This window comes from Osmerus mordax, chromosome 9 (genome assembly GCF_038355195.1).
Source record: "Osmerus mordax isolate fOsmMor3 chromosome 9, fOsmMor3.pri, whole genome shotgun sequence".
Lineage (NCBI taxonomy): Eukaryota > Metazoa > Chordata > Actinopteri > Osmeriformes > Osmeridae > Osmerus > Osmerus mordax.
In genome coordinates, this window is record NC_090058.1 from 4,870,981 (window position 1) to 4,898,728 (window position 27,748).

General features: G+C 46.0%; 4 protein-coding genes across 5 annotated transcripts; 2 read left to right on the plus strand and 2 right to left on the minus strand.

Moving 5' to 3' along the window:
• Nucleotides 1-118: 118 nt before the first annotated feature.
• zgc:109986 (uncharacterized protein LOC553566 homolog) lies at nt 119-3,427 on the minus strand. The gene is made up of 8 exons (XM_067243605.1): nt 3,203-3,427; nt 2,939-3,060; nt 2,689-2,827; nt 2,215-2,336; nt 1,921-2,031; nt 1,721-1,827; nt 1,151-1,241; nt 119-924 (listed from the first exon to the last, which is right to left on the minus strand). Exons 1-8 carry the CDS (start codon nt 3,297-3,299, stop codon nt 802-804), a joined length of 912 nt encoding a protein of 303 aa, XP_067099706.1. The 5' UTR covers nt 3,300-3,427; the 3' UTR covers nt 119-801.
• Nucleotides 3,428-3,524: 97 nt separating this feature from the next.
• srp54 (signal recognition particle 54) lies at nt 3,525-8,677 on the plus strand. Of its 2 annotated transcripts, none has more exons than XM_067242862.1 (17): nt 3,525-3,606; nt 3,991-4,101; nt 4,199-4,296; nt 4,469-4,560; nt 4,685-4,769; nt 4,997-5,101; nt 5,253-5,319; nt 5,415-5,472; nt 5,594-5,744; nt 5,862-6,010; nt 6,233-6,333; nt 6,487-6,573; nt 6,659-6,732; nt 7,008-7,116; nt 7,312-7,491; nt 7,593-7,688; nt 8,135-8,677. In XM_067242862.1, exons 3-17 carry the CDS (start codon nt 4,219-4,221, stop codon nt 8,224-8,226), a joined length of 1,524 nt encoding a protein of 507 aa, XP_067098963.1. In that variant the 5' UTR covers nt 3,525-3,606; nt 3,991-4,101; nt 4,199-4,218; the 3' UTR covers nt 8,227-8,677. The 2 variants fall into 2 exon arrangements, with proteins under 2 accessions (XP_067098963.1, XP_067098964.1); XM_067242863.1 differs by having other exon boundaries at nt 7,312-7,482.
• A 363-nt stretch (nt 8,678-9,040) lies between these two features.
• sec23a (Sec23 homolog A, coat complex II component) lies at nt 9,041-26,394 on the plus strand. The gene is made up of 20 exons (XM_067243115.1): nt 9,041-9,115; nt 10,248-10,490; nt 10,686-10,743; nt 10,905-10,991; nt 11,108-11,344; nt 11,473-11,552; nt 11,838-11,982; nt 12,286-12,444; nt 12,648-12,763; nt 13,218-13,341; nt 13,586-13,666; nt 13,782-13,871; nt 19,418-19,524; nt 20,770-20,923; nt 21,080-21,157; nt 21,399-21,560; nt 22,792-22,878; nt 23,696-23,851; nt 23,941-24,006; nt 24,108-26,394. Exons 2-20 carry the CDS (start codon nt 10,270-10,272, stop codon nt 24,195-24,197), a joined length of 2,298 nt encoding a protein of 765 aa, XP_067099216.1. The 5' UTR covers nt 9,041-9,115; nt 10,248-10,269; the 3' UTR covers nt 24,198-26,394.
• LOC136948624 (adenosine receptor A3) lies at nt 14,629-17,364 on the minus strand. The gene is given in 6 exon segments (XM_067242524.1): nt 14,629-14,683; nt 14,685-14,778; nt 14,869-15,131; nt 15,865-16,018; nt 16,397-16,647; nt 16,919-17,364. Coding segments are annotated over 6 exon segments (1,263 nt in total).
• Nucleotides 26,395-27,748: the final 1,354 nt, after the last annotated feature.

Here is a 27,748-nt window from a genome sequence, read left to right on the forward strand (position 1 = left end):
TTAGACCACAGTTGTAATGTGCATAAAACAGAGCTGATAACTTTATACTACACAATATTTTTGTCTCAGGGTTTATTATCCCTGAAGAGTTTCAAAAGGAACATTATGTGCACTGGTAAAAGGAGTTCCTTGCTAAACCATTTCCTGTTTAGACAGTTTAATACTTAATGTGTGCATTTACATAAGAGTGACTGCTCATACAATTTACTTGGGTTGCTCACTGTTTGGAAAAGCAGATGTCATTGAAGGTGTCCATCTTGACAATTGCAACAATGCAAACCCAACACAAGTTAAAACCAATTAAAAACACCAAGGCAGTATGTTGACATTTTGAGCATGTTAAGTGTTGACATTTGCAAAAAATTGCATTTACATTTACACAAGTTTTGTAAAAAAAACAAAACAAAATACATGACATGCGTTGCCAGATCTTTGGAATCTAGACGATGGCCTGCCCACATTTCAGATGTGTTACTTTGCTACATTACAGTCCAGGCATCATCCATGTGATATCATGGGCTTTATGTCAGTTAATCATAGCACCATGACAACGCAAACAGGCACGTTGGGGTCCATCTGTTCTGGTACAGAAAGCCTATTCGTTCGTCTTGGCTTGGGACTATAGTGACATATTGGTCATCACCACACAGGCTGAAAACAGCCTCAGAAATATCAATCTTATAGTGTACATAGTAAAGCCTCTGAACCACCATGGTAATTTGTATAAAAAACTGACAAGTAATCATCATTTATCATTGATTTAACAGTTCAATTGACAGATCCAGTGTCAGAGCTTTATGTCTATGATCCTAGCACCCTGTAGAGATGGATGTCTCTATAGGCATCCTGGTCACTGTCCTTTCCCAGGTACACGCTGTAGTCCAGGGGGACCTCCTCCACCCATTGGCTGTGGTCCACACTTCCCTGGGAGACCAGCACAGGACATACAGCATACACGCTGAGAAAAACAGGCTACCCTTGAATTATGTTTTGAGTAAATAAGTATTACTTATTATTACATTAAAATCCCAGACAAAGTTGTGTACACAGGATCTACAAGCTAGATAATGACAGTACATATGGGTGTACAATGTATACAAGTGCACTGCATATATACAAATATCTAAGTGCACTGATCTGTATAGTTTACCTGTAAAGATGAAAGTGACTCCAGGATGCTAGGAACAGTTACCAGTAACGCACCCTTCTTGCGAAAATTGTGGACGATAAAGTTCCACGCTCTACACAAGCAAAAAGAAGAAGGGAAACGAAGGGTGGTTTACATTTAGTCATTTAGCAGACGCTCTTATCCAGAGCGACTTACAGTAAGTACAGGGACATCCCCCGAGGCAAGTAGGGTGAAGTGCCTTGCCCAAGGACACAACGTCATTTGGCACGGACGGGAATTGAACTGGCAACCTTCAGATTACTAGCCCGGTTCCCTAACCGCTCAGCCATCTGACTCCATATTTAATGTCAGGTTTAATGTCAATAATGTATAGGAACTGTAGAAGCCTACGCAAAAAAGGCTGAGTAAATCATTTTTGTAAAGACTAACAGTGAGTTTCCAAAACATGTTCCTTGTTCAACCTTACACTAATCAAACTCTTTCAGATCTGTGATGAGGAATGAACAAGGAAACGCAAGAGGGAACATTCTGGAATGGTAGCTAATCACCCCCCCCCCTTTCCACCCCACACTCTTTGTGTCTACTACCTACTTCAGTTGATTTCTAGGCTCTAGAAAGTACTCAAAGACATTGTTCATGATGAGAACATCTGCATTCTGAATGAGGGAATCCTGACTGCAGATGTCTGCATGGATGACCTGTGGAGAATAGAGAAAGTTGCAGTGTTAAGTAACAATAAATAAGTAAAGAAAGACCTGGTGAATTGCTCTAGTATGAGACAGACATTCTACCTGTATTCGATCACTGAAGCCATACTTTTCCACAGCCATGTTCTGAAGCCTGACAAACTCAGCACTTATCTCCACCCCAACCAGCTGAGCTGCTGAGCTGTACAGATACCCCTGAAACACAGATATAAGGGTTCCTTTCAACCACAGGTTAATATACAGTAGAACTGACTTGGCTGCACCACACTTAGCTGCCGACCACAAACAATGACGTCCCTTTTCTTTCTTTCTTTCTTTCTTTCTTTCTTTCTTTCAGAGAAGCATGTGAATATCAGTTTGTCTACAGATGTATTTTACCCCATAGAGAACAGCACCCAGTCTGGAGCCAACATCCACCACAAGTCTTCCTGCCAGGTCGGGCAAGGCGTGCTGGAACAGGAACTGGAGCTCCAGGATGGAGAAAGAGTGAGAGATGAAATCTGAGAAGACATAAAACATTTGTATGGGTCATGTATATGCAAGTTTTAGTTGAAAAACTCCTATCCTCCTTTCATATGGAAACTCAAACATCTATACTTAAGATAAATTCCCTTAAGTAAGTAATTTATTCTGGGATATTCTTAACAAAAGCTGAACTTTGTTCCAAACAACTTCTACACTTTTAACTTGAAGTTTAATATATAAACCATTCATCTTTAGCGAGAATGTAGAGCCATATACAGCAAGCTGAAACATACACAAATCTATAGATATGTCTTGCTGTTTAGAAATAAAATGACAGTGGCTGTATACTGTATATGTGGGGAACCAGGATATCTAAAGAGCACTTACCCAGGGGAGCAGTCCCATGAGAGCCACAGCTGAGACAGTAGTTCCTGCTCATCTTGCCCTCCTCACAAAGCGTGTCCACTGCCTCCTCATCATATAAGAAGGCATCCACATGGACCGTAGGGTGGGCACAGTGTTGAGTCTGGAGTATTACAGACACAGCAAAAAAAAAGACAACATATTCAATTTAGGGAACATCTCATTGAGAGCCACCAGTCATGACGATGATAATTTTATGGGCTGAGGCGAGCACCTTCTCTACGGCCAAAGACTCTGAGGACAATGTTGCCTCCATTGGCAGACAGGTTCTAAGGTCCTCTGAGATGCTCTGAAGTATGACCTTCTGGTTATCAGTCAGGGCATCATCCAGTTCATCTGAGAGAAAACACATTTAGTGATGTGATCAATGAAATGTGTCCTTTCAGATATGAACATTTACTTGCCGGGTGACTGGATGTTTAAATAGTTCTTGACTTATCAATTATTCTATGAAGGCTTATTTATACAAGAAAGATACCTGTGTTTTTCATCCAGTCTATCAACCTGGGAAGGTCTTGACGTTGAACTCTAGAGAGTAGACGTTGGATTTCATTTTTAGCTTCTGAAAAGTTCATTTTCTGTTTACAGATTTATGCGTGCAGCATGTGGGGGGAAATACTGCCGCGTGTCACTTTTGAGGAGGTAAATCATGAGAATAAACGATAACGAGATGATTACCAATTTAAGTATAACGAGACATGCGAGTCGCAATGTAAACCGAACCAATGCAATCCCAGCCTTCTGTTGCACGAGGAAGTAAACACAACCCCGGAAGCGGATGCATTTTGCTTCTGGGTCGAATCGGATTTAGATGACGTTCGTTTGGTTGACTTAGCTTCTGTAGCAGCTGGAAAAACTGGAATACTGATTCTATTGATTCTGGTAAGATGGACAATTACACGATCTTATGCTATTAGCAAATGTAATGTATTTATTTTGTTATAAAACGAAGATGCCAGTCTACACGTCTACAAAGTAGTTAGCTAATCATTTACACTGAACGGTAGAATCACGGCCCGTTGCGTCGCAGCTAGTTATATGCTACTGGACTAAAAATTGTGCTATCTTCGATAACTTTGCTTGCTATTAGTAATATTTATTCTTCTTCTATACATCTATAGCTATCAGACTAGCTAGCTACCTATATTTTGCCACGGAAGATGTACTAGCGCGCTTTTCACTTCAGTCACACGTTTACCAATAATCCTCCTGTCCCCCTTCTCATGCTTATGTTGTCAAATCTTGTTAATCCTTTATTTATTCTAGGATTCCTATTGATAACAAACAGTCATCACTGCACTAATTGGTGAGCAGTGAAACTAGGGGGTTGCCCCTCAACATTGAAGCCGAAGAGGCCGAATTTCTCAACTGATTTTTGTAAGTTGAACACGTTGCTTGTAAACAGGTACTAGTACTATTTATGTTCGTACCCAACTGGTGTCTTGATATACTGCCATGCAACCGTTACCTTCAGGTTTCACTTGGATCGTAAAGATGGTTTTGGCCGACTTGGGACGAAAGATCACGTCGGCGTTACGGTCACTCAGTAATGCCACAATCATCAACGAGGAGGTATGTTTAGTAGTTGATCTTGAGGTCTTATTTGCCGCTAGTTAACATAGTACTTGTAACTCTGGTAGTTAAATAGGTCAGTATGATAACGGTTGGCCTAGCCGATTTGATTAACCATGATTCCATCTGCCCTGGTCTATATGTACTTTGACTAAGTGTGTCAACCCATTAGGTGCTAAATGCCATGCTAAAGGAAGTATGTGCAGCCCTCCTGGAAGCTGATGTCAACATCAAGCTGGTGAAACAGCTTAGAGAAAATGTCAAGTAGGTCATCATATATATTACATATGTATATTTCTGTCTTTTTCACATACACACACATACACAGCTCAGATGCACACTCAGCTGACATCACTTGACATTGTGGTGTCCCTTTCACTGTTTGTAGGTCAGCCATTGACCTGGAGGAGATGGCGTCAGGCCTGAACAAGAGGAGGATGATCCAGCATGCCGTCTTCAAGGAGCTGGTCAAGGTCTGTGCATACTAACACCATCACCACACACCAGCATGAAAGCACTCATAATCTCTTGGTAATGTGTAGTTTGTAAAACCAATTGTCCTGCAACTTGGGTTTTGAGTCTTTGGGGTGGGGTTAAGAGTTTCCATTGTCTTTTAACCAGTTGTTAATTACTGTGAAAGTTACTGCCAGGGCTTTGAACAGTTCTTGTTTTTCAAACAAGTTGTGTGTTTTTGTCCTAGCTGGTGGATCCAGGGGTGAAGGCATGGACGCCCACGAAGGGCAAGAACAACGTGATCATGTTTGTAGGTCTCCAGGGGAGTGGGAAAACCACAACATGTTCAAAGGTGAGTGATACTGCTGGATCTTAGCCCAAAAGATAAAAACTCCTCAATTTACTGTTTTTAAGGAAAGTAAAGGGAGTCATGCTGTCTGTTTTCAACAGTGTGATTTAGCTACCTTATATTCTAATATACTGAATGCTTTTCTTTTTTACAGTTGGCATACTACTTCCAGAGAAAAGGCTGGAAGACCTGTTTGATATGTGCTGACACATTCAGAGCTGGTAAAGTGTTCTGTTTGACAAATAATTCAAAAAAAAAAAAAAAAAGCCTTTAAAAATAATACAATTGAGTGATCGTGTCCTCTCTGTGTTTGAAGGTGCCTTTGATCAGTTGAAACAGAACGCAACAAAAGCCAGAATCCCATTCTATGGAAGGTAAACTGACAACATTCTAGGGCCATATTTAACCCTGTAAATCCTACATATTCCTAGGACCATTTAATGCATAAAACCTACTACATGTTGCACGTGTTTATGTTCTGCATCTAATTGACAGTTACACAGAGATGGACCCTGTTGTCATAGCAGCGGAAGGTGTAGAGAAGTTCAAGAATGAGAACTTTGAAATCATCATTGTTGACACCAGCGGTCGACACAAGCAGGAAGATTCTCTTTTTGAGGAGATGCTCCAGGTTTCCAACGCTGTGGTAAGTCTGAGGCACTTGACCATTGCCTCTTTTTTATTACTGGGTATTTAATTCTAACTCCAATTATGATATTTATGTATGTTTTATCAACTACATCCTGGTGTCCTGTTTCCACAGCAACCAGACAACATAGTGTACGTGATGGACGCCTCCATTGGCCAGGCCTGCGAGGCCCAGGCCAAGGCCTTCAAGGACAAGGTAGACGTGGCATCTGTCATTGTCACTAAGCTCGACGGGCATGCCAAGGGTGGTGGAGCTCTCAGCGCGTAAGTTGCAGAAGTAGTTATGGTTAGCACAGCTTTAATATGGTTGATTTCCTGGTTGAAATAAATAGTACAAAGCCTCAACCTGGTCTGGAAAGTTGCTGAGGTAAAAGAATAACAACTATCTCATACTAATGTGAATGGACACTTGTTAAGAGAGATGTTTTCATAATGAATTGCTTTTGCGTTGTTTTTGACTTCTGTTTGTATTATAATTTTTTACAGTGTGGCTGCGACTAAGAGTCCCATCATATTCATTGGAACTGGAGAACACATTGATGACTTTGAACCATTCAAAACACAGCCCTTTATCAGCAAGTTACTGGGTAGGCTGTTTACTCCACTGGGTGTCCTTGCTTTCATTTTGCCCGTAGCCAAAGCAACATTGCCTATTTATTTAGTTTGTTACAGTGAACATTTTGTGGAATTGAATCATTTATATTTTATCTTATTTTTAATTTTTTTCTTTCCATCTCCAGGTATGGGAGACATTGAAGGATTGATAGACAAGGTCAACGAACTCAAACTAGATGACAATGAGGAGCTGATTGACAAGTTGAAACATGGTGAAGATTAAAATCAATTAATTGTAGTATTACTTGGGTAGTATTGTCATCTAATCCCCCCCCCCCCATTGCTTGTCTGTTTCAGGCCAGTTCACTCTCAGAGACATGTATGAGCAGTTCCAGAACATCATGAAGATGGGACCGTTTGGACAGATCATGGTGAGGACAAGTGGATGGGAGTTGGGTAGTTTGGGTTAATGGCAGGTGATGAGAGTCATGTCCATTTCATGTTCTGTATAAACGTTATCTTAGGGTTACCGTAGTCCTGCCACTTATAGTAGATGTTTATATTATCTTCATTGATCCAAGCTGCTATATGTCGCTTTGAATAAAATCATCTGCTAAATGAATACATTCACTACATTACATTATTATCTTAGTGGTCACGTATTAAGATGCATCAGTGCTAATACCGTACTTGTTTCAATCTTTAGGGAATGATCCCAGGCTTTGGAACAGACTTCATGAGCAAAGGCAATGAGCAGGAGTCCATGGCCAGGCTGAAGAAACTAATGACCATTATGGACAGCATGAACGACCAAGGTGATTACTGAAACGGCGAAACGTTTTGCTTTATATTTCCACATCAATCATCAGCTTCAACTTAATTGTCCTCAACGGAAATTATTGGTGCATCAGTAAAATACATTGGTTCCCAGTTATGTTCTTACCTCTTGTTGTATGTTACTCTTGAAAGTCGTAAGCTTTTACCGCTCACAGATCTTTATTCTCTGACAGAGCTGGACAACAAAGATGGCGCCAAGCTGTTCAGCAAGCAGCCCAACCGTATCCAGAGGGTGGCTCGGGGGTCTGGTGTTGCCACCCGTGATGTCCAGGAGTTGCTCACCCAGTACACAAAGTTTGCACAGATGGTCAAGAAGATGGGTGGTATCAAGGGCCTGTTCAAAGGTACGAAAGGTACAGAGACACTCATCTGGGTCAAACTCGTGGGGGGTTTTGCAAGGTTTTTCAGCAAGCTGATTGGACTCTCCTAAGTAATTGTGTTTCATGTTTTAAAGGTGGTGATATGTCCAAGAACGTCAACCCCTCTCAGATGGCGAAGTTGAACCAGCAGATGGCCAAGATGATGGATCCCAGAGTTCTGCATCACATGGGTATGTTGTTGAACTCTGCCTGCAAATTTTTGAACACATTTTAGGAATTTAAAAGTACTTTACATTTAGTCATTTAGCAGACGCTCTTATCCAGAGCGACTTACAGTAAGTACAGGGACATTCCCCCGAGGCAAGTAGGGTGAAGTGCCTTGCCAAAGGACACAACGTAATTTTTCATGGCTGGGAATAAAACCGGCAACCTTCTGATTACTAGCCCGATTCCCTAACCGCTCAGCCACCTGACTCCCCTTTACACACACATCTACAATGAATGAATGAACGAATACTGCATTAACCCCCAAGAGGACATTCATTCTGTGACGTTGGCTCTGTTTTGTTACATGCATGGGAAATTGTATTGGTCCACCTTGTGTTGCTGTTTTTGATTATTTTGAATTTAATACTGATGTTATTTTAATCCACCACCATGTGTTGTGACTCTGCAGGAGGCATGGCCGGGCTTCAGTCCATGATGAGGCAGTTCCAGCAGGGAGCTGCTGGCAATATGAAAGGAATGATGGGATTCAACAACATGTGAACCACAAAGCCTTAACAGTACCGCTGAAGGAAACAAAATATGTGTTTTGGACCGTTGTGAAAAGGAAGAGGTGGGGGTAAGGGGAGGGAGAGGAAAGGAGATAATTTGAGGAGATAACAATTATTTCAGGAGGTGGAGACAGTTATTTGAGGATTAGAGAAGTGGAACCGAGGGTTCTTTTTGCCTCCGTAATATAATTCTATAACTTCTTTGTGTATAAGATTATGCAGAGGCGTATGTTCATGTCCAGAATAACTAACAGGTCGATGATTTTACAGTAATTGCAGGTAAAAGAGGCACAAGAGATGGCAGGCAGGATTATAGTAGTGTAAGGAAATCATGGCTGATAATCCTGATTTCGAAAGATTGCAATGAATGAATATGACAAAAGTAGTTTGTGACAATATTTTTGTCATGTTATAATAAAATTTGTATTGCAACGTTTTAAAAATATGGTGTCATTTATCTGAGATCTTTGTGTGATTAATGGATTATAGCCCTTCTTATCTAGCCCATTTTCAGCACATGATAATGTTTTGAAGAATTTGATAGTAATAGTGCTAATGCAACTTGTTTTTATTCTTACGGTAATAACACTAGTATCGTGTCTCAAATGTCAAGCTGCAAAATTGTGTATACACTGTGAACCGGAGTATTTTTTTGAAAAGTTTTAAATTGAAAAGAAATAGCTGGTGAGTTGATGAATTTCGGATGTAACTTAAAAACTATTTTGGGTAGGATTCAGGATAGGACACGCCTCTCGACGTGGCATTGCCTTGCGCAGCCATGTTGTTTGCTACGTTGTCAGAAAGCTAGTCTAGCTAGCTGCGCTTGTGTGAGGCGCTGTTCACTGTCGCTAGTACCAGTGTGGAACCAGTCTGAAAACCAGGTAAATATGTCAACTGTGCCTGTACTTGTATTGCATATTCAATGGAACTTATGGTTTAGCTATTTGAATCCACAGATGCCTATGATTCACATTGTAATAGTTTGATAGTCTAAGTAACAAGTTTGGAGGTTAGCGCTATGAAAGAGTTTGACAGGCTGGCAGCATTTGCCGGTGGGTTAGCATCTGCGCTACTAGCTAGCTAACGTTTGCTAACTGGCGTAAAAACAATTTTTCTATTTAGAAAGCAACAGTGTTTGAAGTTTGTCGACTTCGGTCGATTACGATTTCTCAATGGCGAGATTATAAAAATAATTGACTACTTGTTTTGGATTGGGTTTAATTATTAGTAAACCAGTTGGCTAAACATGTTATTATTGCCTTAAATCTGTCTCACAGTTGTGGATTGATCGGTTACATACTGTATGGCTTGTCACTCAGTTTCTTTAATAGTTTCATTGACCGATCCCAGGTAATTAAAGACAGTATTGTATCAAATTACAGCAGAATAATTCTAGCTTGTGAAAATGGTGTTCAAAGACACTTGTAAAGTTGCTATTGAGGTCAGAGCTACTCATTTTATAGCCTATATACTAGTACAATATATATTCTTATTTTGAATACATTTACAAAATGTAATTCTGATGTTGGTTTGAGCCACAACTTCATCTTTGGTTGAGCTTTGATTCACTTGTGTCGCAGCCAGTTAGTTATACCATTGGTTAGCCTACAGCTTGCTATGTGAATTGGTTCATTGGGCGTGATGTTTCTACATCTTTAATGGTATTATACGCTACGGATTGCTTCTGACGTAGAATAATTGTAACTTTATGTCCAAAGTCCAAAAGTTCATGTCAGGATAAGAGACAAATCAACGCACTCGAGGCCTATTGGTCGTAATAAATAGATTTGATGGATAAATAGATTGTGGACTTGGGTCTTAAGCAATTATAAAGTGCAATACGTGTTCTGTTTTTGTATGACTCATTTTACATTTAAAGTCAGTGAAACTCTGTTCCATTCTTCTTATATGTATGAAGTATGCTAACATCTGAGGCAGTACCTGCATCAGAAGGCAAGAGAGAGTTGTCAAATGCCTACCTGCACCCCTTAAACCCAGCACCCCTTTTCCCAGTCTGTAGTTCTCCAAGGGTGCCATGGCGACCTTCCCAGAGTACATCCAGCAGAACGAGGAGTGTGACGGGACACGTTTCAGCTGGAACGTGTGGCCCTCCAGCCGTCTCGAGGCCACACGCATGGTGGTCCCCGTCGCCTCACTCTTCACCCCCCTGAAGGAGCGTCCAGACCTCCCCCCCATCCAGTACGAACCGGTGCTCTGCAGCAGGGCTACCTGTCGCGCTGTTCTCAACCCTCTCTGGTATGTAGGCTATGTGACAATCAAGGCTTGTCTTTGAAAGCCCGGTTCATGCAAATATCTTCTATTCTTGGATGTCTGGATGTTAGCTCTAGATCCTGAAATTGTATACAAACACAATTAGATGCAAATAGTCTGTGGAAAGCTTTCCCCCCCCCCCACCACTCTTAATAAACATTCCTTCCCTCTGTCACCCAGCCAAGTGGATTACAGAGCCAAGCTGTGGGCCTGCAACTTCTGTTACCAGAGAAACCAGGTAGGTGCACAGGGGACTTTGGCTGATGACATACCTTGTACAATACTGTAACGACAGCGGGAGCTCCAACTCAGGAGCAGTCTGGCCTATTCATGTTCTCATAATGTGGCTTTTGACTTATAGTCCATATTCATGTTCTATTCATGTGTTTATTCCTATAGTTCCCACCCACCTATGCAGGGATCACAGAGGTGAACCAGCCAGCAGAGCTGCTGCCCCAGTTCTCCACCATTGAATATGTGGTCCAGGTATAGCTACAGACTTCAGTTAAGCCCTTCGTCTGGCAGACGTGGAAGCAACACCAATCCAATTCGGGCTATTTCTACATTCACACCAGCTTCTGTTTGTAATTGCTTTCCTCCAGAGAGGTCCTCAGATGCCTCTGGTGTTCCTCTACGTGGTCGACACCTGCATGGAGGACGAGGACCTGCAGGCCCTGAAGGAGTCGCTGCAGATGTCGCTGTCTCTGCTGCCCCCTACTGCCCTGGTAGGGCTCATCACCTTTGGACGCATGATCCAGGTTCATGAGCTGGGCTGCGAGGGCATCTCCAAAAGCTACGTCTTCAGGGGCACCAAAGACCTCAACGCCAAGCAACTTCAAGTGAGTTCCCAGACAGACGGAGTGACAGACAGATCTAGGATGGAATGTAGAAGGATATGACGGCTGGACCAGCTGGACTACCTCCGGATATGTTTGCTGACCTCTTAACACCTGTTGTTGTTGTGTAGGAGATGCTGGGTCTGACCAAGCCCACTGCTGCCCAAGCTGGACGGGGGCCCCAGGCCCCACCACAGCCTCTCTCTAACAGGTAAAGTGCTGTTAGAGATAGTGCTCTCTCTCTCTCTCTCTCTATCTCTATCTCTCTCTCTATCTATGTCTCTCTCTGTCACTCACACACACACTCTCTCACACACACACAAAACTGCAACACTATAAACTATACAGATAGTCATCATCAAAAACTATTTATTTCTATTTTCTCAAGTCTTTTGGTTGTCTGTAGCATAGTAAACTTTCTTAAAACTCCCCTTCAAGTCCCAGATATCCATATAAACACATATAACACATACATATGTTGTGATACTGTTCCCAGGTTCCTCCAGCCAGTGCAGAAGGTCGACATGAACCTGACTGACCTGCTGGGGGAGCTCCAGAGAGACCCCTGGCCCGTCACCCAGGGAAAGAGGCCCCTCCGCTCCCTGGGGGTGGCCATGTCCATCGCCGTGGGCCTCCTGGAGGTAAGACCTAGTCTGGGGGTTTTAGGCTGCTTGGGGATTAGGCGGGGTAAAGGCTAGGGCTGAGGGTGACTGAGGCTTGAGGGGAAATTGAGGTAAAGACTGGTCTTGACACTGTAGCCTTTTTGGTAGTACTAGACTCCAGTGTGTCAGTGCTGGGATAAGACCAATGGTTGTGGAGTTGTAGGGTCTTGGGAGTCTTGTAGAAATGTTGTGTTTTTTCCTTTCTCCTTATTTCTCTCCCCCTCCCCTCTAACCCATCTCCACTCATCTCCACACCCCCCTCCTCTTGCTTCCTGACCATAGTGTACATTCCCTAACACGGGGGCAAGAATCATGACGTTCATCGGCGGCCCGGCCACCCAGGGCCCTGGCATGGTGGTGGGGGACGAGCTGAAAATGCCCATCCGCTCCTGGCACGACATTGAAAAGGACAACGCCAAGTTCATGAAGAAGGCCACCAAGGTGAGCCTCAGAGAGAGTCACACCGATAAACATCATCTGCATCATCTGCGTACACCCAACTGTCAATCACTCCCTGTTCAGAACTGGGAAGGTGAATGATTCTCGACAGGTTGCTGTTAGTTCTTAGTCATCCATGCTCATCTAGAAGTAAGGGCTGTTCACAGTGAGGGCAGTACCCTAAGCGCTGTCCCTGTGTGTTCCAGCACTATGAAGCGCTGGCTAACAGAGCGTCCACTAACGGACACATCATGGACATCTACGCCTGCGCCCTGGACCAGTCGGGCCTGCTGGAGATGAAGTGCTGCTCCAATCACACCGGGTAAGGCCCCAGCTCACAGGCTTTCACACCAATCACAGCCTGACAATCGCTAGTTAACCAATCACACCGGGTAAGGCCCCAGCTCACAGGCTTTCACACCAATCACAGCCTGACAATCGCAAGGGAGTCAGGTGGCTGAGTGGTGAGGGAATCGGGCTAGTAATCCGAAGGTTGCCAGTTCGATTCCCGATCATGCCAACTGACGCTGTGTCCTTGGGCAAGACACTTCACCCTGCTTGCCTCGGGGGAATGTCCCTGTACTTACTGTAAGTCGCTCTGGATAAGAGCGTCTGCTAAATGACTAAATGTAAATGTAGTTAACCAATCACACCGGGTAAGGCCCCAGCTCACAGGCTTACACACCAATCACAGAGCCGGAAAATCACTAGTCAACCAATCACACCGAAATGACAATTCTGGAAGTGAACTGTAAAGTGTGTGTTTTTGTGTCCAGAGGCTACATGGTGATGGCAGACTCCTTCAACACGTCTCTATTCAAGCAGACCTTCCAGAGGGTCTTCAACAAAGATGTACAGGGCTCTTTTAAGATGGCTTTTGCCGGCACACTGGAGATCAAGGTAACGTCCCTCAGGTCTTCTCAGTCACTACAATGCCTTCATCAGATCACCAAGCTGGAACTGGGTCCTTGTGTCCTTAGATTATTTGACTCATTGGGGTAAACTTGATCCCTACCCTGGTTAGGCCATAACTGTCTGGGGCGTTAGCTGTCTTGGTCTTTGTGACCCTGATGAATGAGAGTTGAGATTGGTGGTGGGATTTATCTCATGTCTCTCCTCCTCCTCCTCCTCCTCCTCCGCTCAGACCTCCAGAGAGCTCAAAGTGTCAGGAGCCATCGGCCCCTGTGTGTCCCTCAATGCCAAAGGACCCTGCGTCTCTGAGAACGTGAGTGTAGTCCTGCACACTTGTTGACATCGGTTTTGTCACAGAGCCGTGTGACATTCTGCGAGGTAGCTGCGCCCTTGCATTCCTGTGTCTGAATCCTGGCGTGCCTTCACAGGAGATAGGAACCGGAGGAACGTGCCAGTGGAAGATCTGCGGTCTGGACCACAACACCACGCTGGCCCTCTACTTCGAGGTGGTCAACCAGGTAGTCATGACACACGCGCACACTAACACACTTGTTCAACCTGTTGTTCAGCCATGGCACACACAAAGCTGCTACACCTGTTACTCAGTAGGGTATCTGATGCGCAAGGACAGTATTGTGTCAACACCTGTGTGCCCTCCTGCAGTGCAGGCATGCAACAACAGGAAAGTCGTTCTGTCAGCTGTCAGCTGTTCTGATTCTGATTCTGATTCATTCGACTCTCCCCGAAGACACTCCTTAGCTGCAGAGCCCTGTTGAGCTGAGTATGGGGTTGCAGTGTGTTATTGCCAGATAGCAAAGTAGTATTGTTACATGGATGATATGAAATTAGGAAGTCAAAAAGCCAAGTCTTAACTGCCACTAACCCAGACCTATACCACATCTGACTCGCTGCTAGAGCTGCGTCTGCGTCGCTCCACCACCAGGTGGCGCCCTGGTCAGGGAAAGGAGAACGGACGCCAACAAGTGATCAGAATGATCAAAGATGCCACCGAGAACAGTCTTTTTTTTTTTTTTTAAGATGAAATTATAGAAGCCTTCATTTTATTAACTTATAAACTGTTAGAACCTTGCCTCGAAACATTATGAACAGTATGGGAATTGAAACTACCCAAAATCCAAACAGACAGAGCCACATGGAGCCTCTTGGTTTGAAGAGTTCCCTCAGTGGGATTAGACGTCGCCCCCCTCTGAAGTGTTCAGAGTGGATCCTCCATGGTCTGTCAGGGCTCAGGGAAAGGCCCTCTCTGTGTTGGGTCTATGGTGTGTTCCTCTGCTGAGTGACAGTCCTGTGTGTGGGCACTGCCTCTGTGTGTGTCATTGTGTCCAGGTATCTCCACTGTTGGACTGTGAGGCTTGGTTGTCGAGTCCCTGGCCCCATCTCTGTCCTCGGCCCCTTCAGTGTCCCCATCTCTGTCCTCGGCCCCTTCAGTGTCCCCATCTCTGTTCTCGGCCCCTTCAGTGTCCCCATCTCTGTCCTCTGCCCCTTCAGTGTCCCTGTCCTCATTCACCTCCACTATGTGGCAGGGACGGGGCGTGGGAGACTCTGTGTCTGTGTGGCTCATCACCCTTGTGTCCCCTGGCCCGGTCTGAGGCGTCATGGACTCGTTCTCGGACGGGGGTCCCGCTAAGGAGGTCTTGGACCTGCTGGTGACCACCTCCAGGTGGAGCGCGGTGCTCTGGGGACGGGAGGTCTTCCTCTGGAGCTGGAGAGCCTGACGCAGCTTAGCCAGGCTTCTCCTCAGGGCGGCCCTGTACCTCCTGAGGGGGGAGGGGGGAGCGGAGCGGAGGGGAGATTAAAGTAGGGGACTGAGGAAGAGACTAATAATTCATGCTGTCCTCTAACAACCCCAGAGTACGATCTCCAGTGTACTCTCATAATGACTTCATAATCAATCAGAACAGATTCTAGAAGGAGGCTTGCTGGAAATTCCAATATAACTGCTGCTTTATCAAATTTGTGAAAAGCCTGGTTTCCAGGCAATTAAGTAACTTGATTAGTGAATCTTATCAGTGCCGGTCCTAGCACATTTGGTGCCCCCCCCCCCCCCCCCCCCCCCCAAATAGTCAACCACAACACGGTCTTCTGATGTGCCACGATTGGCGCCCTCTGCTGGTAGTGCGTTTGAAACTCAAGGACAGTGGGAGGGTTCATTTAAATGGATGCACTTGGGTAATTGCCACCCTAGGCGGCTGCCTATGTCGCCTATAGGATGGACCGGCACTGAATCTTATTACTCAGTCAAGATAATGGATTTGAATGCATTCACAACCCATCACTGTGTGGAAAAACACTTCTTTTTTTTTAATGATTGCTCTACAAAATAAACGTAGTCTTGAGCAATTCCAGAGAACAGAACAAGTGATTGGATATATCTGTGTTTGTTAGTGGTAGCAAAGCTAAAGCCTGCATGGAAACCTCAGTCCAAATGTAAATTCCTGAAGGATTAGACAACAGTGCAGCTGAATGCTTTTTGTGGTGCGCATCACTCACGCCTGCGTCATGGAGTTGATCCAGGGGTTGAGTGTTGCGGTGAAGAGGACCAGCCAGGTGGCCAGGGCCGAGGCTGCCTCAGGACCCTCCCTGCCCGAGAAGGTCTCATAGAAGCACAGGCAGATGTACGGCAGCCAGCACACCAGCAGACACACTGACGGGAGAGGAGAAGAGGAGAAACAGGGCAGGATGTCACAGAGGAGGAGGAACAGGCAGGGGAACAGACGTTACCTCATAGATAGTTACCAATGGGTGCGTTTCAGGACAAAGCGACTTAAAAGATGTGTTCGAGGCAGATTACGTTTTACGTTATGGGAGGTTTCGCCTCTGTATCGTCCCAGAGTACACGTCTTTCTATCTGGTCTTCTGATATCGTTTACTGTCGCGTGGATATAGCTTCTTATCTCTGTCTTTGCACCAAGGCATTATTTCCTGATTCTCTTGTTTGCAAACAGCAACGGCCACAAACCATGGCTTAGACCTCGGCAGTGTTCAAAAGGTCAACAGCCGTTATGTAACAGTCAGGACTCACCTGAGGTTGCCACCATGACGATGGAACTCTTGAAATAGGTGTTAGCCGGTACGTAGAAGCAGTGCTGGTCGTTGCAGACGAACGTGCCCCTGCGGACCTGCTTCCTGGCGATGTACACGATGTATCCATAGAGGGAGCACATGATGAGCGTGGGGGCAATGATCCCCACCACTATGAAGAGCATGTTAAAGCCCTGGTTGGAGTGCTCAAAGCTGGGCGCGCAGATGAACCTGGTCTTGCTGTAGCTGTACCTGCAGAAGACAAGACAGGGACTTGGAATGTAAATATGTGCAGATGATGCTGCCGACATCCTTACTGAACGACTTTTAAAGAGAAACAGAGAAAGCAGATGAGACTTGTGTTTTAATGTTTTAGGATACTTTATAGGCAGTGCTGATGAAACTGGCTAGCTACACATACACACAGACATACTCTTTCTACGACACAAGCTCCGTGGAAAGAAAAGAAACACACTTGTACGTCTTTGGAAACACATCCACACACACACACACACACACCTACCTGCCGAATCCCATGAGTGGCAGGGCAGCGTTGAGCAGGCAGTAGAACCAGACCAGGACCAGCACCAGTCTGGTCCGACGGAGAGAGCAGATGGAGGCGTAACTCAGCGCAAAGCAGATCTCCGTGAACTTGTCGATGGTGGCCCAGGTGAGGGAGTGGATGGAGGCCAGCTGCAGCAGGAGGTAGAGGAAGCCGCTGCCCTGGCAGAGGGCTCCGTCGTCCGGGTAGCCGTCAGGGCGGAACAGGCAGTTGTGGGCCCCGAAGGGGATGGTGGAGAGGCCCAGGGCCAGGTCGCTGAGGCTGAAGCTCAGAGTCAGGCCCCAGGTGTCTGTCTGGAGCTCCTTGTTGAGGAGGAGAACCAGGAGGAGGAGCAGGTTGCCGCAGATGGAGCCCAGGCTGGAGAGCACCATCAGGGCTGCGTAGAGCAGGGACACAGCCTCCTCCATCCTGGTACACTGCTAACCCGCTAGCCTGATATCCTGGTGTCAGCGTGCTGGGAGGCTTACTACGATGCTGCTGGATATGCTCTTATCTGACATGGTGACGTCTAATCCCTTATGCTGTAACGACCGACCAGGGACGATTTCCCCCATGAATAAGCAAATTCACCAGCTGAAACACCTGTGCAGTTCATCCCATTCCCAGCTAACTGCTCCGCAGCGTAGAACCTACACAGTACATCCCCATGTTGGTCTGAGCGTTCAGCGCAAGCGTCGATGGACAGACCCAGAGTGCCGATCCTTCCTTTGCCACTCCCTGGTTAGAGCCAGCCCATCCACTCCAGGCCCTCTCCCCCTGCCTGCCAGCCCATCCACTCCAGGCCCTCTCCCCCTGCCAGCCCCTGTCCCTGGCTGTGTTGGCTCCAGCCCGCCCCTCGGTCCAGTCAGCAGGTAGCTAACGTGACGTTGGCGCTCACGTTACCTGAGACGGTGTGTCGGGGCGAGGGTTCCTCCGGGGACGCCGTTGTTAGGGAAGATGTGTCGGTCTCCTGCTGTGCATCCTTGGAGGAGGAGGGGTTCAGTTTGTGCTCAGGCACACAGACACACACTTCAACAACCACAGCCCTGACAAGAAGGGAAGGAAAAACAAACACAGATGCACATTCACACATCCCAGGCAGACGAGGTCCTCTGGCAGGCCTTTGTGGTTGTTCTCAACTTTTGCAAGCGGAAAGTTAAGAGTCCAAAGTGTGATGAAGCTAAAGTATTCCTGTCATGTGTGACAGTGGTCGGGTGAGAGGAGGACCCAGGGAGGTGTAACAAGCTCTTGTACACGGCTCTGGCACAGAGCTCGACATGGTCTCCTGTCTCAGTGCCTCAGTTAGTCACACAGCAGCAGAAATAATGGCCCTGCCCTCCAATTTAACTAGCAGCCATGAGAACAGAAACATGCATTCTAACTTTAATGGTGGGGGGGAGTACAGTAAGACAAACACAAAGAGGAGTGTTGGTGTGTGTGTGTGTGTGGATACACATGCATGTGAGAGGCTGTAACAACCACTGCTTGGTGTAAAGTAAACATACGCTTGAGATCCAATATCCTCTGTGTGCCTGTAATGGCTGCTGCTGTCTTAATTAACCATTTGGTTGTAGAGGGATGGTGGGGTAATTGGCTCGTAGCCTGTATCTAATTCCCCCTAAGCCTGACGCATCATTAATAACCTCCTCTCTACCCTCCTAAACCCCGTCTCATCACTCTAATTATCTGGCGTTTGAATCTTGTTTTCCCCTCCGCTGGCTGTGAGGTCAGCAGTCTGTCGTGACCAAGCCCAGTTTGGAATGATGGGGCTGAGGACTGGGTCTTGGCTGTGTCAAACCCATAGCTGGGTGGTTGGTGTTTATGGTGACCTTTATAACACCTCTGTGTAAATACACACAAGCAGGGGCCAGGAGCTTCTCAGTCGCTTTACTTCTCTGACTGATTTAGTGTTGGGTGTACCTGGGTAGCACGTCTTGTCTTAACAACCCAAAACCCCCTCAAAAGAATCTTTTCTTTCTCCTCACTCTTTTGATGTTTTTTTCTTGCCGGGTTGATGATCTGATCTGAGTCTATGACTTCTTCTTTGTGTGAAGCTGAACATGTGGTGTTGTCTGTGTTTCTACCGAGTGTGATGCCCGTGGCTAGAGCTGACCTTAGCACAGCCTGTCTGTCTCGGCTGCCAGCTCGCTCAAATAACTGAAGGCGTTGGTGTTTTCTCTGAACTCTCCTAACATCTTCACATACTCGAACCCTTCACTCCACATAACCTCACGGCCAAAGGTGAATCTTCCCTGGCCAGTTGGTCCTCCTCTCAGACCTCATTCTGATATACTGTACATTCTTACTTAACTTAAAAGGGTTGGCGTGAGGCTAACCATCCTTTTGTTGTGTACAATACAGTCCTCCTAAGCCTGTAGGCTGTCCTGCTATCCCCAGAACTACCAGAAGGGGTGTGTATGATGTGTGTAACTCCAGTGACTCTGCACTGGTCTGACCCTGTGTGTGGTCTTCCTGTCCCAGCACAACGCCCCCATCCCCCAGGGAGGGCGTGGCTCCATCCAGTTTGTCACCCAGTACCAGCACTCCAGCGGACAGAAGCGCATCCGGGTCACCACTGTCGCCAGGAAGTAAGTCCCGCCCCTTCTCCCTCTCCCTCTGCTCTCCTCATTCTGGCTCCTCGTCTCTCCTCCTCATCACTCCTTTCCCCTCTCCATCCCTCTCTCCTTAACTGTTCCTTTTCATACAAATCTTATCTGAAATAGAACACTGACCTTACATCCAAAGGACAAAACGTGAGTAATAAAAAGTAAATAAAGAAAGTAAATAAAATATTAAATCAAAGCTGAATCGCCATCCATTTATCAGAGCTACAGAACTCTCCGAATTACAGAGGAACAGTCATGGTAACATAATATGGTTGTATAAAGTTTTCTGTCCGACTGTGCATCTATGTAGGCAAAATAACAACGGTACACTGTAGATAAATGAACAATCCACGGTTCCAATCACAGAACTAACTGTTGATCTCCACTTACTGTGTATCTGTGAGTTAATCCTGTTTCCATGGCAGCGTGGCAGCGAGGAGGGAGAGTCGAGGCGTCCGCCCGTTTATTAATATCAGAAAGATTTAAGAAGGAGATCATCTTCCCGGCACACTTATCAAAAATGCATTTCTAACACACGACATGACAGAGACTGAGCTGGTGTCTAGCTTAGGTAGACGTTAGCTGGACGGGAAACATACCGTAGCCAGACATTTACAGACTAGGCGTCTTTCAGAAGATGCTACTGGAGATATATTGTTGTATCCTTGGTAGACGGGCACCCAGTGAGCAGCATGTTATGTGCTGATGGCTAGATGTTCTTTCTCCCTGATGAAAAGTGTGTTTCTGCATGTTCAGCATGTGACGGGGGGCCAGAGGACATGTATCTAGATGTGAACAGTGATAGCGGAAGTACAGGGCTCTGTCAGAATTCTTCAGTTAACACGCGTCTTAGGTAAGAAGGACTCTGGGAGTTTTAATGCGACGGTAAAGTCCATCTAACTGAGACAGTCCAGTTGTCGTTTAATGGGCACTTAACAAACATCCGCTGAATGTTATGCAATATTTATGCAGGAGTAGCAGCCTGTGTTTCCCTGCCGATGATAAAGGGGTTGTCTGTCTCTCTCACCCCTCTAACTTTTTTTTCTTTTTCTTTATTTTACTTTTCCCTCACTCCCAATCTCCTTCTCTTCTACTCTCTACCTTCCCAATCCCATTTCCTTCCTTCCATCTCTCATCCTCTTCCTCTTTATCCAAACATCGGCACCTGTCTCTCTCTCTCGCCCCCTTTACCTTCTCCTCTTTAACCTCCCTTCCTTGCTCCTCCAGTTGGGCCGATGCCAACACCCAGATCCAGAACATCGCCGCGTCCTTCGACCAGGAGGCGGCGGCCATCTTGATGGCGAGGTTGGCAGTGTACCGGGCGGAGACAGAGGAGGGCCCTGACGTGCTCCGCTGGCTGGACCGACAGCTCATCCGCCTGGTAGGAGACACACGCACACACATGCACACTGTGTTCTTGTTTTTTCCCTGTGAGAAAGTCCATTCGCGGTTTCTCACCCTCCCTAGGATACAGTTTCACACCAAGAGCGCTTCTACATTCACAGGTTTGAATAAACTCGATCTCTCTGTGTTTCAGTGTCAGAAGTTTGGAGATTACCACAAAGATGATCCCAATTCCTTCCGCTTCTCAGAAACCTTCTCCCTCTACCCTCAGGTAGGTCTCTAGAGACTGTCTCTGACACAGCTGGATTGCATGTACCCTTTACTTTTGTCCCCCCAAAAAAAGACCTTTGAGACCTTTTGCAAATATTTGTTGATTATAACATATCAATAGATATGACCATAATTATGTGGAATTCTCTAGATTGCCGTGTGGATTGCTCTTACAAAGTGTGTTTTTACCACAACATTCCTGCTAGACACACACAATGACCTATCTGTGCTTCCATCCCCAGTTTATGTTCCACCTGAGAAGGTCTCCGTTCCTCCAAGTGTTCAACAACAGTCCTGATGAGTCTTCCTACTACCGCCACCAGTTCATGAGGCAGGACCAGACCCAGTCTCTAATCATGATCCAGCCCATCCTCTACGCCTACTCCTTCAGCGGGCCGCCTGAAGTAAACACACACACACACACACTCACACAGTACAAAGGGATCAGCTCTTGGGATGAACTCCTGTTACGTTGTTTATAGAGAGTTATTCTCTCCAAACTGGAACCATTAACAACTTCTTCTTCTTTTTTTACCCCTCTCTAGTTGTGGTAAAGATCAAAGCCTCAATTTCTCCATCTTTCTCTAAATCTCTTGCTGTCTCTGTTCATCCCTTCATCTCCGTCTCTGTAGTTCTCTTGCTCCTTCTTGACCTACTCCTCCCTCCACTCTCTGGCAGGCTGTGTGTGTGTGTGTGTGTGTGTGTGTCATCTCCACACAGCGCCTGTTCCTAACTGAGGCTGGCTGAGGCTGGCTGCTCGGTGTTCTCAGGTACCAACTCCGATAACAGAAGTGCTCTCTCCTCAGAGCACCTGCTGGATGCGGTGTGTGTACGTGTTGCTATACGCTCTCTGCTGTAGAGAGACTGGTGCTTGACCATCTAGCCTGGCCTGGCCTTGGGCCTGGAGCTGCTGCAGAGTGTGTAGCCAGGAGACTGAGAGGCGCAGCTGTTTGCTTTTCTGATTAGAAAACGTGTGTGTTTCCACTGGAGCTAGCCGGGGCTTTAAACCCAGTCAGAATACCTGCTCCTTTATCACAAAACAGATGGTGGCATGCAGGAACAATGGCTGACGTCTCTCTGTTGCTCCTGTGTCCTCTGAATGACAAGGAGCAGACTTAATTAGCAGATAGAAGCACACAGACAAATTGCCATGGTGGTTGTTGTTGTTTGTAAGGTCACCTGATGTGTTATAACTTGTAAAGACCCAGTGTTGGTCTTTTGTAAGGTGTGCTCTCCCTACCATTGAGAGTAAGTTCTAGTAACCTTGGTTCTGCCGAGCGATGCCCTCCTCCTCGTGAGTGAACTGGATCTAATCTGTTACTGTTCAGGTTGGTCCCTCCGCTCCAGGGATTAGACCGCACCGCCCTCTTTAATCTGTCAAATCTGCCTCACTAATCTGCTCTAATTGGAAACAGCGTTATTGATTTGAGTAGAATTAGGCGGCTGTCATGGGGTTTTAAAGAGCGATGGTTTCGACATAAATAACACCTTTTTCTCCTCATCTCTCCTTGCGTCAACCTCAACATCCTCTTCAGCAGTTGCACGAATGTAATATTCAGAGCGGGCTCATGTTTTAATGTTTTTGGTTGGAACTAACCTTTCTCCCCTCTCCTCCTCCCCTCCTCTCCTCTCCAGCCGGTTCTCCTAGACAGTAGCAGCATCCTGCCAGACAGGATTCTCCTCATGGATACATTCTTCCAGATCCTCATCTACCACGGAGAGGTACCTTCAGCCTTCAAATTCCTCTCTCTCTCTCTGTCTCTCTCTCGCTCTCGCTCTCTCGCTCTCTCGCTCTCTCTCTCTACTTTCCTCTTCTATGTCTTTCTCTTCATATGAGTTAGTATGAAGATCTCTCTCTCTGTCTCCGTCTCTGGGGAATCTCCATTACAATAGAAGTCTCAAATGGGAATCTCAATTGTAATTCCTGACTTTTTCTGGGCCTGGATTCAGCCAGATAGTCGCTGTTTTCTCCCTGTGTGACGTGTGGGTAGAGGGACGAGTGAGAGAGAGAGAGAGGGAGAGAGTGAGAGAGAGAGAGAGAGGGATCAGTAAACAGACAAAACACCAGCGTGACACCTGAGAGCTCAGTCCCAGGGGCTCCCAGACTGCCCTCTTAAGCTAGTGTCCACAACATTTCATACAGACAACCAATCACGCGGCATTACAGTCACTGATGCCTGTGACCTCAAGAAAGTTCAGGAGGTGCTAGACACGGTCTGCGGCACCCCAATCCAACACTGAAAGTACCAAACGCAAGTTGATTTTGTTCATAAATTGGCCATTAGATTTCTAGGGCTTGGAACTCAAGTGGTGATAAAAACTGTCATCGGAACTTGTCATTGGGCTGTCTCAGACAATCTGGACAGCTCTTTACAACCCCTCCCCCATCTCTCTCTCTCTACCTCTGTCTCTCTTCCTTGCTTCTTTTTTTGTTCTGGTTCTTTCCATTAGTTACCTGTATCTTGAGTGTCCTGTATTTACATATGGACTGATCCTACCCAACCCCCCATTTCCCCCCTCGCTCCCTCCTGCCTCTCAGACGGTCTCTCAGTGGCGCAAGGCAGGCTACCAGGAGATGCCAGAGTACGAGAACTTCCGGCACCTTCTGCAGGCTCCCGTTGACGACGCGCAAGAGCTCCTACACACACGCTTCCCAATGCCCCGCTACATAGACACAGAGCATGGAGGCAGCCAGGTACACACACACACACACACAAACACACGGTCTTCAGTAGATGGAATGAACCTTGTCCTGTATTGGTAACGTTCTGTCTCGTTCCGCAGGCTCGTTTCCTGCTCTCCAAAGTGAACCCATCCCAAACCCACAACAACATGTATGCCTGGGGCCAGGTAAGACCTCCCTCCTCTCCTCACACCCAGAAACACACAGAGAGATCTAGAATGTCAGAGAGGTGTCTAAATACAGTACATTCTCTCTCTGTCTCCTCCAGGAGTCAGGTGCTCCTATCCTGACTGATGATGTCAGCCTACAGGTCTTCATGGACCATCTGAAGAAGCTGGCTGTCTCCAGTGCTGCCTGATCCTCTACCCCCCCTCCCACCACCCCTACCATCCCCCCCTCCCTCCCCACACCTCCACCCAATTAATAGTAGTCTGGCGACCCGGCCATCCAATCAGTAGTCATCGATCAGCTAACCATCCAATGAGGAGTAGCTTTCAGCTGAGGCCAATCAAATGAGCAGATTTGTGATCTGTTTGAGCCATTGTGAGAGGAAGTTTCCACACAAACCAAGTATCCGTATCTCACCTGTGAGCCAGATTTGAAGGCTGTTCTGGACAGGGCCGCAGTTTAACATATCATATTTGGTCTCTGCGTTTAAGCAATTACATCATAAAAACTGCATCCTACAGTGCTGCCTATTGGTATTCCACCCACTTGTAGAGCCATCTGTGTTAGTGCTTGGTTGGGACACAAACCGCCGTATCTCTGTTCATATGATACACGGCAAAGTCATCTACCAAAAATGACGAACCTCTTCCTCTATGCCATTTTATACTGAACACCTAAGAGCTTTGTACAGCAGAGATGATTATATGTACAGAGATAGGCCTGCAGAAGGTCCTCTGTGCCACCACAGTGGTTTATGATTGTATTGTAAGAATACGATTTTTAATAAAGAAATATGGGTCGTCGGCCAAGGTATGGTCTAGGACCAGTGAATAAAATATAAAATCTGATACTCGTTCAATGTACCATGTCAACACTAACCTTGTAGGCTGAGGATGTTCTGATGTGACAATAGCTCTTGTAAGAGTTCCAGCACAACACCAGGAGTGTATACCATGTCTCATGTTCCCTCCCTCTGTGTTTCTATTTAAAAGTGTACCGACCTGAGAAGGCGTGTCTGTCCTGTGTGCAGCCGTAGTTGAGGAAGCCAGCGGTGTTGTCTGTAGGCAGAGGAACTGCAGTGAGGGGTTCAGAGGAACTGCAGTGAGGGGTTCAGAGGAACTGCAGTGAGGGGTTCAGAGGAACTGCAATGAGGGGTTCAGAGGAACTGCAGTGAGGGGTTCAGAGGAACTGCAGTGAGGGGTTCAGAGGAACTGCAGTGAGGGGTTCAAAGGAACTGCAGTGAGGGGTTCAGAGGAACTGCAGTGAGGGGTTCAGAGGAACTGCAGTGAGGGGTTCAGAGGAACTGCAGTGAGGGGTTCAGAGGAACTGCAGTGAGGGGTGCAGAGGAACTGCAGTGAGGGGTGCAGAGGAACTGCAGTGAGGGGTTCAGAGGAACTGCAGTGAGGGGTTCAGAGGAACTGCAGTGAGGGGTTCAGAGGAACTGCAGTGAGGGGTTCAGAGGAACTGCAGTGAGGGGTTCAGAGGAACTGCAGTGAGGGGTTCAGAGGAACTGCAGTGAGGGGATCAGAGGAACTGCAGTGAGGGGTTCAGAGGAACTGCAGTGAGGGGTTCAGAGGAACTGCAGTGAGGGGTTCAGAGGAACTGCAGTGAGGGGTTCAGAGGAACTGCAGTGAGGGGTTCAGAGGAACTGCAGTGAGGGGTTCAGAGGAACTGCAGTGAGGGGTTCAGAGGAACTGCAGTGAGGGGTTCAGAGGAACTGCAGTGAGGGGTTCAGAGGAACTGCAGTGAGGGGATCAGAGAAGATCGTCTAGCCGGGTCTGATCACAGTAGAATAGGCTGTGCTCTGCTTCACTCCTCTGCACACAGAACACCACAGCTATTTTCAGACATTTGAGTGTGTGTGTGTGCTGCTGCTGTCTAATTGATGCAGGTTATCCATATCAGATTCTCTCATTGTGGTTCTGAACATGCTCACAGGCTGCATAAATACAGACTGTTTTACTAACATTCTCTTCATAGTACAGACTTGCTGGCTGCCTGATAGGCTGTATGAACAATATCTTTAAGTCCCAAACCACCGTATAATACCCTACAACCTACCGCACCTAGCACACTTCTACACCTTAGTATCCTACACACTGTTGCAACAGAGCATGAGACCACCAGAGTTAATGTGTGGCTGGAGCTTCATGTTAATCTCTGATGGGTTTTCTAGAACCCTCTGACATGGTTTGCATCCAGCGCTGTTAGCTGAAGGTGTTGGGTGACGGGGTGTAGTGTATTAGGGTGTAGTGTATTAGGGCGTAGCATCTTAGGATCTGTTGGAGACTTTCAAGGCTGTATGAATGCTGCCTTCTCTCTGTCTGTCTGCCTTGTTACTAACAGTGTTATTTCTGATGTTTCTAATAAAAAACTTTTCCTGTCAACCTGTTATTGTCTAATGTTAGCATGTGTGCACTAAACACATGATCTCATCATTACATCATTAACATCAAATGTTTTAGGGATTTTGTTGGATGCAAGTAGGTAAGCAGGTCTAACGGTGCATAAATAGCTTAAAGGGATGTCTGATTTTTCAGTTAGTTACTCTGTATTTATACAAGTACTCAGGTGAGTAACTTGGACATGTTTGGAATTTCGAAGTGGTAGTAGTCGGCACTGACATGAACGTCGATAATAATAATGGACTACTACGTTTTCTTAACATGGAAGGGGTGAACAGGCTTTATCCGATCCTAACAGAAGAATCCCAGAGCCATCCCAGGAGTCACAGTTAGAATAAAACTAAAACAAGAGTTTCAGTGAGTCATCTGTGAAAACTGACCTTGGAGACGAGCTGCTGTCACTGCCAGTGTCGACCACTAGGGTGCAGTAGATCTCATCCACCTTTGTTACTGAGGTCATCTCTTAACAACGGAAGCTGCAGTGTAACCGACGTGTCTCCATACTGAAAATACCACCAACCAACCATGTTATACTTCAATATAAACATTCATGACTGTCAACTTTTACTAAGGAAAACCAATATAAATTGATGACCTTTATTATGGAAAGGTTACACCTATTTCTTTAGCCATATATTTAGGCATGTTAGCCATGTTAGATTTGCCATTGCTCTCAGGCGCTGAACAAAGGTCCTGTGTAAATACAAGTTTGCCGTGTGAACAGTACAGTTTTTGTCAGTATGGTAACTGCAGAGCTGTTGATGATAATGTCACAGAGTTGCTATTTCATCTGTTAAGAAAACAGATCATTAGAAACAAGACAACAGTCAAACAGACTTCCAGAAAACACTTGACAGAACAAGTTTGTTGTGAAAAACTCTTGGGTCCCAATCAAAGTAACAGAAAAGAAAGCCACGCAAAAAAAAAATGGAATTCACACCCAAAAAACTGACAGACTGTGACTCACCCAGCCTGCAAACCTTTTCAATGTTGCTGTGGATACAAGGTTGTGCAGAGAAAGGACATTCAACAGATTCTAGAAAGGACATTTAAAATATATTTTTCGGCTGTTTGTGGTCAAGGCTTTCTGGCACATGTAAGGTCATTTTCCTTTTTAAAATATGGCTAACATGGTTTTCTCACCAAGATGATAGGTTTAAATGTAATGTCAAGCTATACTAAATCGAGTACCTTTCAAAATGTGGGGAAGGATATGGACACATTTAACAAAGTCACACTGAGTGGATGCATTGAACAAAGTCTTAACCTACAGTATTTTTATCTCGGACATTGATCACAGAGAACACATAATAATAGGTAATATCGATCAGGACTC